This window comes from Rhinolophus sinicus, linkage group LG04, assembly GCF_036562045.2.
Source record: "Rhinolophus sinicus isolate RSC01 linkage group LG04, ASM3656204v1, whole genome shotgun sequence".
NCBI lineage: Eukaryota > Metazoa > Chordata > Mammalia > Chiroptera > Rhinolophidae > Rhinolophus > Rhinolophus sinicus.
Genome location: NC_133754.1, coordinates 91,565,886 through 91,580,655, shown reverse-complemented (window position 1 = coordinate 91,580,655; position 14,770 = coordinate 91,565,886). Strand labels below are relative to the sequence as shown.

Genomic DNA, 14,770 nt, shown 5'->3' with positions numbered 1-14,770 from the left:
AGGTTATATAAGTGATATAATAAATAAATAAATAAATAAATAAATAAATAAATAAATAATAAAATGTTGCCAACAAAATCCCATAACAGTTGTTTTCTTTAATGTTTAAATAAAAGTGATGTAGGATAAATGGATTCTCATGGTTTAATAATACGGATTTACTTCTGTCCACATAAGAAGTACTAAATTATTAGAGAATATTAGCAAACCCTTAGGCAAAATATTTATTTACATTTTTAATTAGAATTGAAAAAGAGAAAATTCAAAATAGAATAATGTTTTATGATTATTATTAATAATTCCTATGTCTTTCATTCTTATTTTAATTTAATTTTTCTTTTTTGAATGGAATGAATCTGAAATGAGGTTTGCAGAATAGTTCCACTTAACTAAAATATATTCACTTCTTAGATGAGTTAAAACCTTGGTCTTTATAAGTTAATTATTATTTTATTGTATGATTTAAGAAAATCAAACTAGGTTAACATTTCAAAGTCATTGCTTCTAGAAATGTTTTCTTACTTAGTGATTCCCAAATCTATTGATATCAACATTTCCCATACAGTGAAGAGTCATTAGCTACATCAAATCTCAGACTGCCTTTAGGTGACAGCTGTTTTCATAATTCCATGTTGAAATAAGGACAGAAAGCTTTCTATGGTAATGCCCCTCTTAATTAAACAACATAGCATAAAACTTCAGTTGAAGACTAAAATCTGGCAATTTCTATGGGATGATGTTATAACATGGCCTTTCTAAAGGTAGCATTTTGTCTCTTGCTCTTTGAAGATAGTTCTCAATTGCTACTTTTAAAAGTTGGCTTGTTCCCTATTTAAGTACTTACAACTAGAGAAAGCAAACCAGTAAAATGGTAATGTATTCCACAGTTGAGATTTTCCTTTATCACCTTGAGACTAAAACGATGAGGAAAACACATCTGCGTATTTTATTCTTAATTCATAAGGAATAATGTAAAATTAAAACAAAGTAAGACCTCAGTTGGCAAGTTCTAATTATGAGGAATAAAGCTCCAATAAACATCAAAGGGTTTTTCTTAATAAGACAGTATCTGTCACAAAGCTGATGCACCTCTCTTCAAAGGAGAGTCCCTTAATCAGAGACTATTAGTTTAAAATTGTATATAGAATAACTTCAATGATTAAACATTGGTTTCTTTTAGTAACATGTAGTTCTTCCCATGTTAAAGAGAAAATAACAGGAAGAAGTGTCCATTTGCTGGTAGGAACAAGCAGGGAGAGACATAGAAGACATACATCACAGTTTACGCCCCCTGAAAGCTCACAGGAGAGGAATCAGGAAAGCATTCTGGAAAAGGTGCATCTCAGACAGATTTTGGAAAACAGAATAAAATTTTGCCAAGTGGGATGGCAGAAAAAAAAAGCATTCTGTGGCGAGAACAGATTATGACATATTTGGGGATTGATAACCCACTAGAAATGTGTGATTAGGGAATGGAGAAAGATGAGGCTTGAAGAAGAAGCAAGACAGAAGATCCCTGAAGGACCTGGTATCTCAAGAAGAGCAATTTGGGTATATCCAATAAGGAATGAGAATCTATTTTGATACTTTAAACAGAGGAGTGTCAATGTTTTCATTTAGAAAGATCATTCAGGTAACAGGGTGGAAGACATATGACCAAAGACAGAACAGAGAGGTACGAGAACTTAGATTTTTGGCATAAGAGTCAGCAAGGAAGACACACCAAGGTAACAGAGCAGAAGTAAACATTTATTGACTGCACCGGGACGGGGAAAGGGAGAGGCAATATCTAACACAAGCTTTTAATTTAAGTATCTGGGTGGGTTATGGTAACATTGACTAAAACGGTAGTTGAGGAGGAGGAAGTATAAATTTTGAGAGAGACTCTGATGAATTTTCTTTGATTGGGTTTACATTTTTACGAGATATAGATGCAGAGGTGTCTAAAAGTTGGACCTACAAATCTTGAGGATCTATGCTAGTGATATGAACGTAGGAGTCATCTCAGACACTATATAGGGCCAAAACCTTAATCATAGATGAGTTTTCAAAGGGATATTGAAATAGGGTTTGAGGAGAGTTGCTAAGGCAGACCACTATTTAAAAGCAATAATTGTAAAATAATTATCAGAGAAAAATGGGAAAGATTAAAGAAGAAGTGAAATCTAAAAACATAGTAACATTGAAATTAAAAAAAGAGGGCAAGATTTAAAAAAAATGAAAGTGTTAAACAGGTTCAAATGATGCAGAGACATTAAATAAGATATAAAAAGATAAATGTCCATTGACGGTAGCTCTAGGCATTTTCTAAAATAGTCTTAGTGGAGTGGTGGAAGCAATAGCCAAATTGAAATTGGATAAAGAATGAATAAGGAGCAAGAAAACAAGGTATCATGTTTAGGCTTCATTTCAGGGTTGCTTGGATGAAAGGAAGGAGACACACAGGAGTGGTAGCTAATGAGAAATACAGGGTTCAAAGTTTCAGCATCCATCTGTACTCCCATGGAAGGAGTAATAGAAAGGAACTATGAGAGATATAGGGGAGAGATAATAAATACTCTATTAGTACAACTAATAATTTAAAGAAGTAAAGTAGCTACCTTTTTTTTTAATCTCATTGTATGACAGGCACTGTATTAGGCAGTGTACATTAATTAATGTGTTTTTTAATCCTCATATGGAATAAAATCTCTGAGAGGGTGGGTATAAAAACAAACCTTGAAATTTACGGAAGTTATAAAGTAATAAAAAGAAAACTGCAGACAAACAGAAACACAGAAATGAGACGCAGGAGCCCGAGGGCATCACTAGACATCCCCTGACAGTGATTGACATCCATTAAGCTGGAACAGAGTCATCATGGAACAGGTAACTTATGCCTGCCTGGTACATTCTATATACTCTAGTACACTCATAATACTAGGAGTTATTACCATATTTTTTTAGTTTTTGAATAATTTTGAACAAAAATAATTTGTTGCTTGATGGTTTACATTCTGTTATTTGGAAAAAAATTTCCAGGTAGAACACCTGATTTATTTGGGTTGAATGATTTGGGCCCATAATATTTTAAATATGCAATTATCTGTTGCTCTTCATGATTATAGAGTAGGGCATTGATAAGGATACATGAAAATAATACATAATCCCAGGAATTCAATATATTTGCTTTTAGAATACAATTTACTGTATGTTAGCTATTTTGCATCAGACTTCTCTAGCCATTTTCTTCTTGGATGGAGATTTAATTTAGTTAGTAATATGCAAACATTTACCATGAAAACAGTTATAAGACAAGGGGATTCCTGGGAACCTTAAAGAAGGTAAATTAGGATGGGGTTAGATGTAAACTTATAGCTGCAGATGAATCAGATTTCTGAGAAGGGGTTACGGTCTTGAACCAGAGCTATTCCCTGAATTAAAGAAGACCTGGGAGCTAGGTTAGTCATTTCTAGATGCTGTGTGGAAGTTCCTTCTGGAAGACAAAGCATGGAATCAGAAGGATATGGCAACAAACATAGATGGGGTGTTCTTGGCAAGCAGTATGCATCAGGGCACGCAGTACGAATAACAAGGCACTTGTGGAAGACAGAGTGTGCAAAAGGGTGCTCCATCAAAAATCTGGGAGGCCAGTTAGCAGACATACAATATCCAGGAAGACTGTTAAAGGCAGAATTCTAGTCTCTGAAGGGGTCGGCTGGTGGCATCTGACCACTGTAAATCCCTGGTCCTAGTTATCACAGGCTAATTACCAAGACAGGGATCACAAATGAGTAGGGAAAGATAGGTTCTGGTATCAAAACAGACATGATCCAAGGCCATGCTAGTCACAAGGATGTTGCTGCTGAGTTTCATTGAATGCCTCCTGTCCAGGGTCAGAAAAGAGCATAAGGAAAACAACAAAGCTGAGCGAGCTAGTTGGCTGGAGAACTGCCGCTTAAGCCCAGAAGAATAAAGAGGCTTGGAGCAAATGATGACATGACAATGGGAAGCTGGGATGACTTTTTGTTTTCCTCATGATTCGTGGTTTGTATCGAATCTATTTCTGAAAGGATTTGAGTCAGCTAAGGCTGAGATTAAAATTTCACATGCAAATAATCAGATCTTGATTAATTAAAATGGAGTTTTAAATATTGGGAGAAAGATAGAGAATTGAACCAACAAGGATATTTTACCCATAAGTGACTCAGTTTATGAGACGTTATTGATTTCCTCCCACTTGACGAATTGCTGTACTTTCTTATAGTACACAAAATTCTGGAACAGCCCATGACTAGTGTCTGACTTTTAAATCAACTCCCAAATGACCATGTGTCTACTTGTGGTTACTGTGGAGATGAAAATTACCTTTTTCATTAATCTGCTAATTAACTGTTTACCATGGTGGGAAGGAGATGGACACAGATTTGTAGAGGTGAATTCTATGAGGACTGTGAGCATCAAACACAGTGGTCATGAACCTGTGCTGTCAGCAGATCTGATTGTGATATATGCTGGAAGGTGACACTGGACAAGGTCTATTACTTCTCAGGTGTAAGGGCACAGAAAGTTTTGTGTGCATAATAACAATGACCTAGCTTGGATTATTTCTACATGCTTAGATTTGTGTGTAGAAAACTAGAGAATGAAAGAGAAACGTGAAGGGTACTTTAGCATCTGGAAAACACATGAAGAAAGATTGAAACACACTTGGATTTTCTTAAATGGTTGCGTTTACATATACATATTCTATCTTTTAATGTGCTTGTAAACTGTCAGTAGGGCACAGATTTCCATTTTATTTCACATTTTTAAATAGTATATATAGCTTTCTTTTTTAGGAGGTCATTTTGAAAGAAAGGACCATTTTACTAAAACTTAAATGTACTACCTATATATATTTTTTAATGTCAGAAGGAGCCATTGATATTCAAAGGTAGGTTAATTCTGTTTCCTGCATTAAGCATAATTTTTTTGCAACCACTTGTCACGGATTTTTCAAATTCATAATAAAATACACTCTAAATTCTGCACAACATTACCCATAGAAATGTTTGTTCCACTTACGTTGAAAATGCATTATTCTGCTTTTCACATCGTATGCCTTTGCAGCTTAACCCTTTTGTTTCTTCATAATAGAAGTACAATTGATTTAGGCCATTTGCAAATGCTAACAACACAAGGCAGTATATGAATAGAAACTTCAAAATGTCCAGGAGCATTCTTCCCAGAGATATTTGCAGAGGCCCCAGGTGAGAATTGGCAGTAAACAGTGAGATCAGGCGCAGGGAACTGAAGATGTTTGCAATAGCAAATAAAGCTTCAGCCACCAGAGTGGGATGCCACATATCCCAAGATTCTCTTGGATTAAGAGCACTGTACTGGAGAAAAGAGAGAAACACAGGGAAAGTAAAATAAACACATACATATGAATATATCAAGTTCAGGTCCCGATGCTTTTTCAGGTAGATCCAGCACAATGGCCTATTGTCAGGAAGCGATGTCCACCAAGCCAGTGGCAGCATTATTTTTTTATTTTTTTATTTTTTTTAAGGAGGGTGCAATTCCCAGTGGCCCATGCGGGGAGCGAACCAGCAACCTTGGTGTTATTAGCACCATGCTCTAACCAACGGAGATAATTGGCCATCCCTAACATTATTAATCTACACAAAAATAAGAATCTATTAAAGCAATTTATAATTTATGAACTTCAGTTATATAGTGGCCTTCCTGATCTGTCCTTGTCATTAGTAGTATTTGTTAATATGCGAATTATATCTGTCCTTGACCTTTCCAATGGAACTTTATGACATAGGGAAAAAAACTGATTTTATATTGGGAAAAGATAGTAGTATCATTATAACAAAGAAAACGACATTATAAATGAAAGACACTAAATTTTGAAAAATAATCAATGGCTTTACTTACCATTTTGACACACTTACCTATTCTAGAGGAATGCATGCAGCATACAAATTACATATAAGTGAGTGGAAGTAGTGGTCTGTTGCCTTGGAAATAGTAATGACCAATATAGGTATAATAATTAGTGCTTCATATCTGTTATATCCTAAGCGTAGATAAATCCTAACTTGGATATCATCCTGGAAGTCAATGAATTGCTAATTTTTTTATATTTAATGTAAAATATATTTGCTATGTTAAACTTTGACCAGGAATTATTTTAAAAGTAAGAGTTAAATAAAATAACAGCTTTGAATTATCTTGATATTGAGCTATATAAAGAACACAATGAAATTTATTCCTCACACTATTGAGGTACATTTGTTCCCTTTTTTTACAAAAAAGATCAGACATGCTCTCTGAAATATTGCATTATGAAAACTTATAATTAAATATGTATAAGAACTTAACAATAAATTAAATTATCTTCTTCATACACATCACTACAAATTATGTCTAGACAATTGCATCTTTCTCCCAATGATCATGTCAGAAAAATACTTTTTACTTCTGTGTGAGTCCCATCAGAATATTTCCATTCATTTTATATTTTATACCAAAGAACTTTACAAGTGGTAATTACTTCTTTTGAAACTAATAGATAGTATTTTTTAATCACCCCGGGGACAAAATATATTGTAAGTGACTGATTTTGTTCAGCAAGCAGACGCTTGAGTGACAATTTAAAACAATCAAGTTTGAACTAGAGAGAAATTATTTTCTATTTTTAAATCCTGATAACTGTTCTAACCATTCTTATGCATAGTTTTAGCATAAAATAGCTAATGATTGTAGATAAAGAAAATTTTTTTAAAAATTTACAATTAATTATAACAAGTATCAGAGTGAGGGTTTGTGGTATTAAACACCACCTAACTCTCTCCACTGGGTGCCCCACATGTGATCTTTTCCTTCAAAGACTAAGATCCCATTCACTTCCCTTTTCTCAGTTTTCTTGTAAGACATACATCTGTAAGTAAAGAACATCTCCCCCCATCAGTGGCTAATTCTATATTTCTTTCTCTCTCTCTCTCTCTCTTTTTTTTTTTTTAACCAATATGACTTATAATTACATCTCAAAATGTACAAAATACGAAACAGTAAGCATTCCTAAGGATGTGATCATTTTCTAGGAATTTCTCACAAGATTTAACACTATGGCCTGCATGTAATAGCTGCTCAAGAAATATTTTCTCCCAGTAAGTATTCATAGTCCAGTGAGGATGACAGGGACAACTAATTGTAGTAAAAAATGCTCTAAGAGTTTAACATAAAGTGTTATCGGAAAACAAAAGAGAAAGTGGAAAATTCAGACTGGGGCTGATGGGGCCAGCAATGAATAGAGATTACATGTTGTTCAAAGTTTAGGGGTCTTCCAATTATCGTGTCTAACAGAGATGCTGTTCCTTATTCTAGACAGTTGGATGTGGAATCCATCATCACATGGTGAATGACTCCAACTCTGCTATCAACCTACTCAGAGCCCTTCATAGCAAATTATTTCAGCTGGGATTTGCAAAATCATAAAAGGAATGTCTTCCATTTTACAAATAACGAAACACTAGGGTCAGCCCCAGTATAATTACTCCAGTCTGCTTCAGGGTCTAGCACTTCTAGTAATTCTTGGGAAACAACGCTTCGTGAATATGTTCACATTTATGCAAGGTCAGGACTTTCTGAGCATCCTAGCATTGCGAGCATCTGGATTAAAGAATGTTTGAATGGTAAAGAAACCTTAAGTCAAAGATGGCTCCTCCCCTGGAGCCATCTGCTAACATTCTAAAGATAATAAACCTAGGGACCTTTGCCTGCCCAGAGCGAGTTCCTTTACTTTAGAAAATTAAGGTCTTTCTCCTTCTCCAGTGGGAAGATGGGCAGCTGGTAAAGCTGCACTATATAAGCTCTGAGATTTATAATTTCCTAGTTCCTCTCCCGTGGTACAAACTCCTGTATGCATTGGGTTCATCAGGCTCTCATCTGCCACACTGTGGGGATCTGCAGCACGGAAACCAATGCTAAGATTGTTTTGTAAGTAAATAATTTGTCTGTTCCCTGATCCAGCAACTTTGTTTCCTGTCAGGAATATAGTATTTCCCACTTATCCATGAGGAATACATTCCAAGATGCTAAATGGATGCCAGAAACCACAGATAGTACCAAACCACATATATACTATGTTTTGTCCTATACATACCCTGTTTCCCTGAAAATAAGACCTAGCTGGACAATCAGCTCTAATGTGTCTTTTGGAGCAAAAACTAATATAAGACCCGGTATTATATTGTATTATATTGTGTTGTATTATATTATATTATATTATATTATATTATATTATATTATATTATATTATACCCGGTCTTATATTATAGTAAAATAAAATATTATAGTAAAATAAGACCGGGTCTTATATTAATTTTTGCTCCAAAAGACACAATACAGCTGATTGTCCTTCTAGGTCTTATTTTCAGGGAAACACGGTACATACCTATGATAAAGTTTAATTTGTAAATTAGGCACAGTAAGAGATTGATAACAGTAATTAAAAAAATAGAACAATTTTAACAATATACTGTAATAAAAGGTATGTGAATGGCTTTGGGGACATTATTAAGTAAAATAAAGGTTACTTGGACACAAGCACTGTGCTACCACAACAGTTGATCTGATAGCCCAGATGGCTACTCAGTGACTAATGGGCAGGAAGTGTCTCGAGTGTGGAGATGCTGGATAAAGGGGTCATTCACATCGGGGCTGGGCAGAGCTAGACTGTATGAGATTTCATCACACTACTAAGAAGAGCACGCATTTTCAAACTTATAATTGTTTATTTCTGGAATTATCTATTTAATATTTTTGGACTGTGGTTGACAGTGGGTAACTGAAACCGTGGAAAGCAAAGCCACAGATTAGGGGGTACTAGTGTAAGTAGAGATATAAACCTATAGCAATTGTCTCTTAATTTCATTCTTTTACGTTTTGCTTTTTAATTTTTCTCCTGCCATTCACATAGCCATTTAGCTTAGGTTTTTAAATACACAGTCATTGTTTTACAGAGCAACTAAATTTATTTTACAAACCATCATGTTCTTTGAATTTGCAGAGGAAATTGTAATTCTTCAGTTATAATGCATTTTCCACATACGTTATTAAGAATTAAAAGGTTAACTTGAATTTCACATTTTTCTTTGGCTCTATTTTCAAAAATGTATTCACAAAATCTATGTATATTCTCTCTCTCTCTCTTTTTTCAATCTTTGTATGTTTGCCTCCAGCCTTTTGTGATACCTCTTCTCAGTATCCTTTTCAGGTTCGTTTTTCTCCCTTGCCCGTTAAATGTTGTGTTCACTTTGCAAGCTTCTTCTCTTTTCATTCAGTCTACACTCCCTGAAAGTTTCCTATGATTTCAACTGTCAGTTATGTGCTGATGACTCTCACTTCCATATCCCCAGCCTAGCCTCCTCACCGTACAGTCATATTTCATATTCTAATGCCTCATTGACTTTTCCACTTGGATATCTCATATTCATCTCAAACTCAGAGGCTAAATTGGAACTCATCATCTTATCATCCTCAAACTCTTTCTCCGTTTATGCTTTTGGATTCTTAGTGAATGGCCGCAGATCACCCAAGGCAGAATTTGAGGTTGATCCTCGAGTCTTCCTCTCCAAATTCCCGGCCTCTAAACCAAAATTTTACATATGTTGCTTACTTCTCTTCATTTGTATCCTCACTGTCTTAAAAAAGTTTCTCTATTTCACACAGAAATTATTATAATAGCCTCCTAACTACTCTCCCTGACTTGAACCTTATCTCAACAATCATCTATTTCCTCCAAAATCATCTGTTAAAAGGGCCAATCAGACCATCGCACATATTGCTTAAAGAACTTCAACTCTCTGCAATGTCCTCAAGATGAAATTCCAATTTCCCAACATGTCACATGAAGAATCTGGAATCTGGGTTCTGATTTCCTCTTAAGATTAACCTGTCACTTGTCCCCAGTTAGGTACCAAATGCTGTGGCTCAAACATTTTGTCCTTCTAATTCCCCAAATTACCCTCACATTCTCATCAAAATGCCTTTCTATGAATACTGGGCCCTTTGTCCAGAATGGATTTAAATTCTAATTATTTTGATTTTTCAGCTGTTATTCATTCATCAAATATATGTTGAGGGCCTACTCTGTGCCACTATCTTCAGTATTCCATGTCATGCACTATCTTCAGGGTGCAGCATCTTGATCAGACAAGATATAGTTCATGTCATATGAGCTTACAATGTAGTGAAGAAGACAGACATTAGAGAAATAACTCTAATCCTTCCCTTTATAAGTACACTTTGACTGAAGATGATTGGACACTAGGATTCTACTGACCAGAGCTGGTCCACTTCATGTTGTAGAATAATCCTTGACAGAGAGAGATCAAAAGCTACCATAAACATCCATAGCCCCTCGAGGACCATCAATTCCTGCTTCCCTTTTTCTCTCAAGTATTTGCTTTCTAGTCTAAACCTGTCACAGTTTCGTTTTGCCCTAAGATTTCATTTTCTATTCAGATTCATTTTAAGAGAACTGCCCCTTTGCAGATCTACAAAATAGATTATTCATCCTTGGATTTCTTGTTAGTTTCCCATGCACGAAGCTTTGCCTAATGATTTTATGTGCTGGGCATATACATAAATGGGAACTCAAAAAGCATTCAAGGGAGAAAATTATAGACATATTCAAAAGCAATGTTGTTAGAAAAGGTGGATCATTTGTGGAAATGGAAAATGGAAAATGGGAAATGGAGCGTTTGAAAATAGTGAGATTAATATGAGAGGAAGTTGGAACCAGGTCATAAAAACTATAGCAGAAATGTGAAGAGAGGAGGAATGATTGAATCATAGCACTGGGTCATAAGTTCCTTGGATACAGAAAAATATATGTTAGTGCATCTTTATGTCCTCTTAGACTCTGATGTATATTTATAAAAGCCAAGTGATCAATCAAAATGAGTAAAACTAATTGATGCAAAATAAAAATGTTTGTCATATGAGATTAAATAGAAAATGTAGACTGGTTTTAATGTCTAATTTACAAGGTAATAACCATTCCCTTTCTACAAATTGGTTAGATAATTAAGTAGTGAAAAAGAGTAGAAAGCCATATGATTTTCTTCTGTGATAGATAATACTACATTAAACAATTAGGATTCAAACTTCTATAGCTCTCTGCTAGCAAACTGAAAGATATTTAGAAAATCCCATAATTTGGAGAGTACACTACTGTTACAGCATTTGTGAAATGGACACAACAATATTGCCTCTTTTCTAGCTGATAAAAATAAGATGATCAATGAAATATATACGCAGAACTATTTAGAAGAATAGAGCAATAAAAAAATCTATCATAACAATTAAAATAAATATTCCTATTTATAATATTTTTGATTTTTGAAAATATCACTTAAATTACACAATGGAATTGGCATAAGAATTTAATCATTTTTGCCAAATGACTGAAGATAAATATGAGATAAGTTGTATGTATGGAAAGGGACTAAATAATATTCAGGAGAAAATCAGTCCTGATGATGCTAAACTAATGTTTTATAATTATGCCCAGCCATCAACAAACTCTGGATTAGCTAACATTTCATACATAGTGAGAAGAGGAAACAGTTTACAAACCATCTTCTTTAAGAATTAGGAGTTTTTGTTTTGTTTTGTTTTTTTAAGCCACAATCCATGAATTGTGAAATGCTAATGAATCAAGCTATTTAAGGAAGCACCACAAAGCCTCTCATATAAGGAGGAGAATACTGAAGTCACGTATATTTCTGTGTTTGTACAATATAATGTTATTGCATTGTACATTATATTATATACATAAAAGTAAAAACAACTACTGAGTGCTTATATTAAGCTCTATTCTATGGTAATAAATGTGTTTATTAATGTAATCTTCACAAACATTCTATGGGATTTAATTATTAGTGTCATTTTACAGATAAGAAAATTGAGGCATACATCAAGTAACTTGCCCCAAATCACACAGATAGGAAGTGGCACAGGTAATACTTATATCAAGTGTGGATCAGAGTCCAAACTTCACCATGGCCTTAGTTAGAAAGGCCCTTTTTGGTATTAAAAAACAGACAAAACACCTCCAGATAGAAGAATTACAAAAGAATAAAGCAATTAAGCAAGTGTGACTCTTCTGTCAGACCTATTACAAAAGGTTCTCTCTCTGAAGAGACCAGTTACAGAAAAGTTTCCCTTTTTGTTGGCTGACAGCGTTTTTGGTCTGGATCCATAACTTGGCCAAAAAAGAGCTAGGGCTGGATTCTCACTACCATTCATGCACCCTCAGATGGGGGGTAGAACTAGTATGATCCCAGCAGAGATGTTAGTTATAACATTTGGTAATCTTGCTTATGCCATCACAGGTAAACTATTTACCAAGGAGCAGAATTAGATGATTCCATTTACCTGATACTTCACAATTAATAAATCACCTATCCTGTGGTTCTTACCTCTAATTTCTTTTTTCCAAATCCAGCCTTCTATTAGCTTCCCATATGTCCACTGCTTTACTTCAGGATTCATCATCATTTGACTCATTCTGTTTCAATCTCTTTAATGGCAATTCTTTATTTATAGGGCAAAATCCAAATTCTATAGCAGAATATGGAAAGTCCTTCCCATTCTCTTCCAGCCTCCATTTCTGGTATCATATCTCATAGATATTGACCTCCTTTGTACACTCAGGCACATTGTGTCTTCTGTCTGGAATGCTCATACATGTTCATGAACATGACAGTTGCCCACTCCCTCTATCTTCTATATAATTTCAGGACAGTGCCAATAAAGTTTAATTCCTTCCTTGATGCAACCAGGGCCTCTGATGTAGACCTTATCACATTGTAAGGCCCTTATTTATATGCATTTCTTTTTCCTCCACCTGACTGTGAACCACTCAAATGCATAGGTTATATCTTTTATTTTTGCATTCTCAGCAACCATATCAAAAGCTGGTTTCCTAGTATGCCCTATAAATTCTTATTGATTGATTTACATAATGGCTGTCCTCTTTACTTATCACAGAGTCTATATTTGTACACAATAAGGCACCTTTTCCTGAAATAGTGAGTCATACATTATTAAAAATTAGCATGAAAAATTAAATGATAAACAAAAGAAGGTAAGGAAGCCTTAGTCAACAAGTGAGTATGACATCACAGACTCCCAAAGTAGACACTCTTTTAATTATCATTATTTAACACATATAAAATTGAGGACTTCATTAAATATTATAATGTGCCCCAAATCAGACAGATTTCATGCAGTAAAGGCGCATGTGGCCTCGAGAGATCCAAGATGGTAGACTAGATAAACACTGTGCCTGCTTCCTTCCATGAACACATTAAAATTACAACTAAATTATAGAACATCAACCTGGAGAAACATCTAAAGTCTAATTGAACAGAAGTTTTATAGCTAAGGATATAAAAAAGAAGCCACTCCAGACTGGTTGGATGGATGGAGACACGAAATGGGATTGCCTCAAACCTCCATGTGGCAGTTGAGACTGAGGAGGGATATCTTGGCTGTGGAGGTTCCCTCCAGAGGAGAGAGATACCCCAGCCCCACATCAGGCTCCCCAGCCCAGAGTACTGGTGCCAGGAAGAGGAGCCCCCGCAACATCTGGCTGTGAAAAACAGTGGGGATTCTGACCATGTGGGTGGGAAGGAAGGCTAAGGGAAACTCAGACATACACTTTTGGGTACTGTGCACAGACCCACTCACTCACATGCACTCACCCTGCGCTCTCCAGAGGGATAATGACTCAGGAAGCATCAGAGGCATATGGGGGGAGGCAGACTGAGGTATAAGGCTTTGAGGAAAGGGCTGGAAGACAGTCACCATTTTCCCTGTGTAGGGTCCTTCTCCCATGCAGCTAGCAGGCAGCAGTCATCTTTCCTGTGTTAAACCCTCCCCAAATGCTGATGGCCAAATCTGAATCTCATTGACCTGGTGAGCTCTGCTGCTCCACCCTGCTGACTCACTAGGACCCCACCCCACTCCCCCAGAGGCACTTTCTGGTTGAGCAGCCAGGTGGGGAACTCTTTCTTGTAAAACTATGAGTCCGTGGGCTCCAAGAGGGCAATGACTGGCCTCAGTGTGCTCTGAGACTTTTGCTGAGTAGTGCCAGGCTCAGCACTGGCACTAAACCAGAATCTGTATTTATCTGGTGACCACAACGCTTCCCACTCTAGTGACTCCCTGAGACCTTGCCTCACCCAACTTGTATACCACATGAAGCTTTATCAGTAGCTGAACCTTAAGGGAGCTGGCAGGTGGCAACAGGCCCCTGGCATTTTGCAGAACAACCCCAGGCCTGGTACTGGTGGCAGACATCTTTGGTTTGCAGTGTGACCTCTCCCACATGCCACCAGGTTTAGCACAGGGAGCAAACAAATGAAGATTACTTTGTAGCTCCTACTAGGTAGTCCTCAGCAGTCAGCTGATTTCTCAACAGAAACTTTGCAGGCCAGAAGGGACTGCCATGAAATATTCAATGTGATGAAAAGTAATGATCTACAACCAAGAGTATTCTACACAGCAAAACTATCATTTAGAATCGAAGGACAGTAAAGAAAAAGCTAAAGGAGTTCATCGCCACTGAACCAATAGTATTACAAGGAATGTTACAGGGATTTCTTTAAGATGGTGGGGCGGGGGAATAAAAATATGAATAATAAAATGGCAATACCTATATATCTATCAAAAATTACTTTCAATGTAAATGGATTAAATGCTCTAATAAAAAAAAAAAATGGGC

The 14,770-nt window shown here is 35.9% G+C and overlaps 1 protein-coding gene across 5 annotated transcripts in view; it reads right to left on the bottom strand.

Moving 5' to 3' along the window:
* TRPC4 (transient receptor potential cation channel subfamily C member 4) overlaps nucleotides 1–14,770 on the bottom strand; it is a 217,893-nt gene that overhangs the window by 24,052 nt on the left and 179,071 nt on the right. For all 5 annotated transcript variants that reach the window (XM_074329993.1, XM_074329992.1, XM_019736606.2 and 2 more), the window contains one exon: nucleotides 5,047–5,360. In XM_074329993.1, the coding sequence (XP_074186094.1) occupies nucleotides 5,047–5,360 (314 nt within the window). The remainder of the gene's footprint in view (nucleotides 1–5,046; nucleotides 5,361–14,770) is intronic.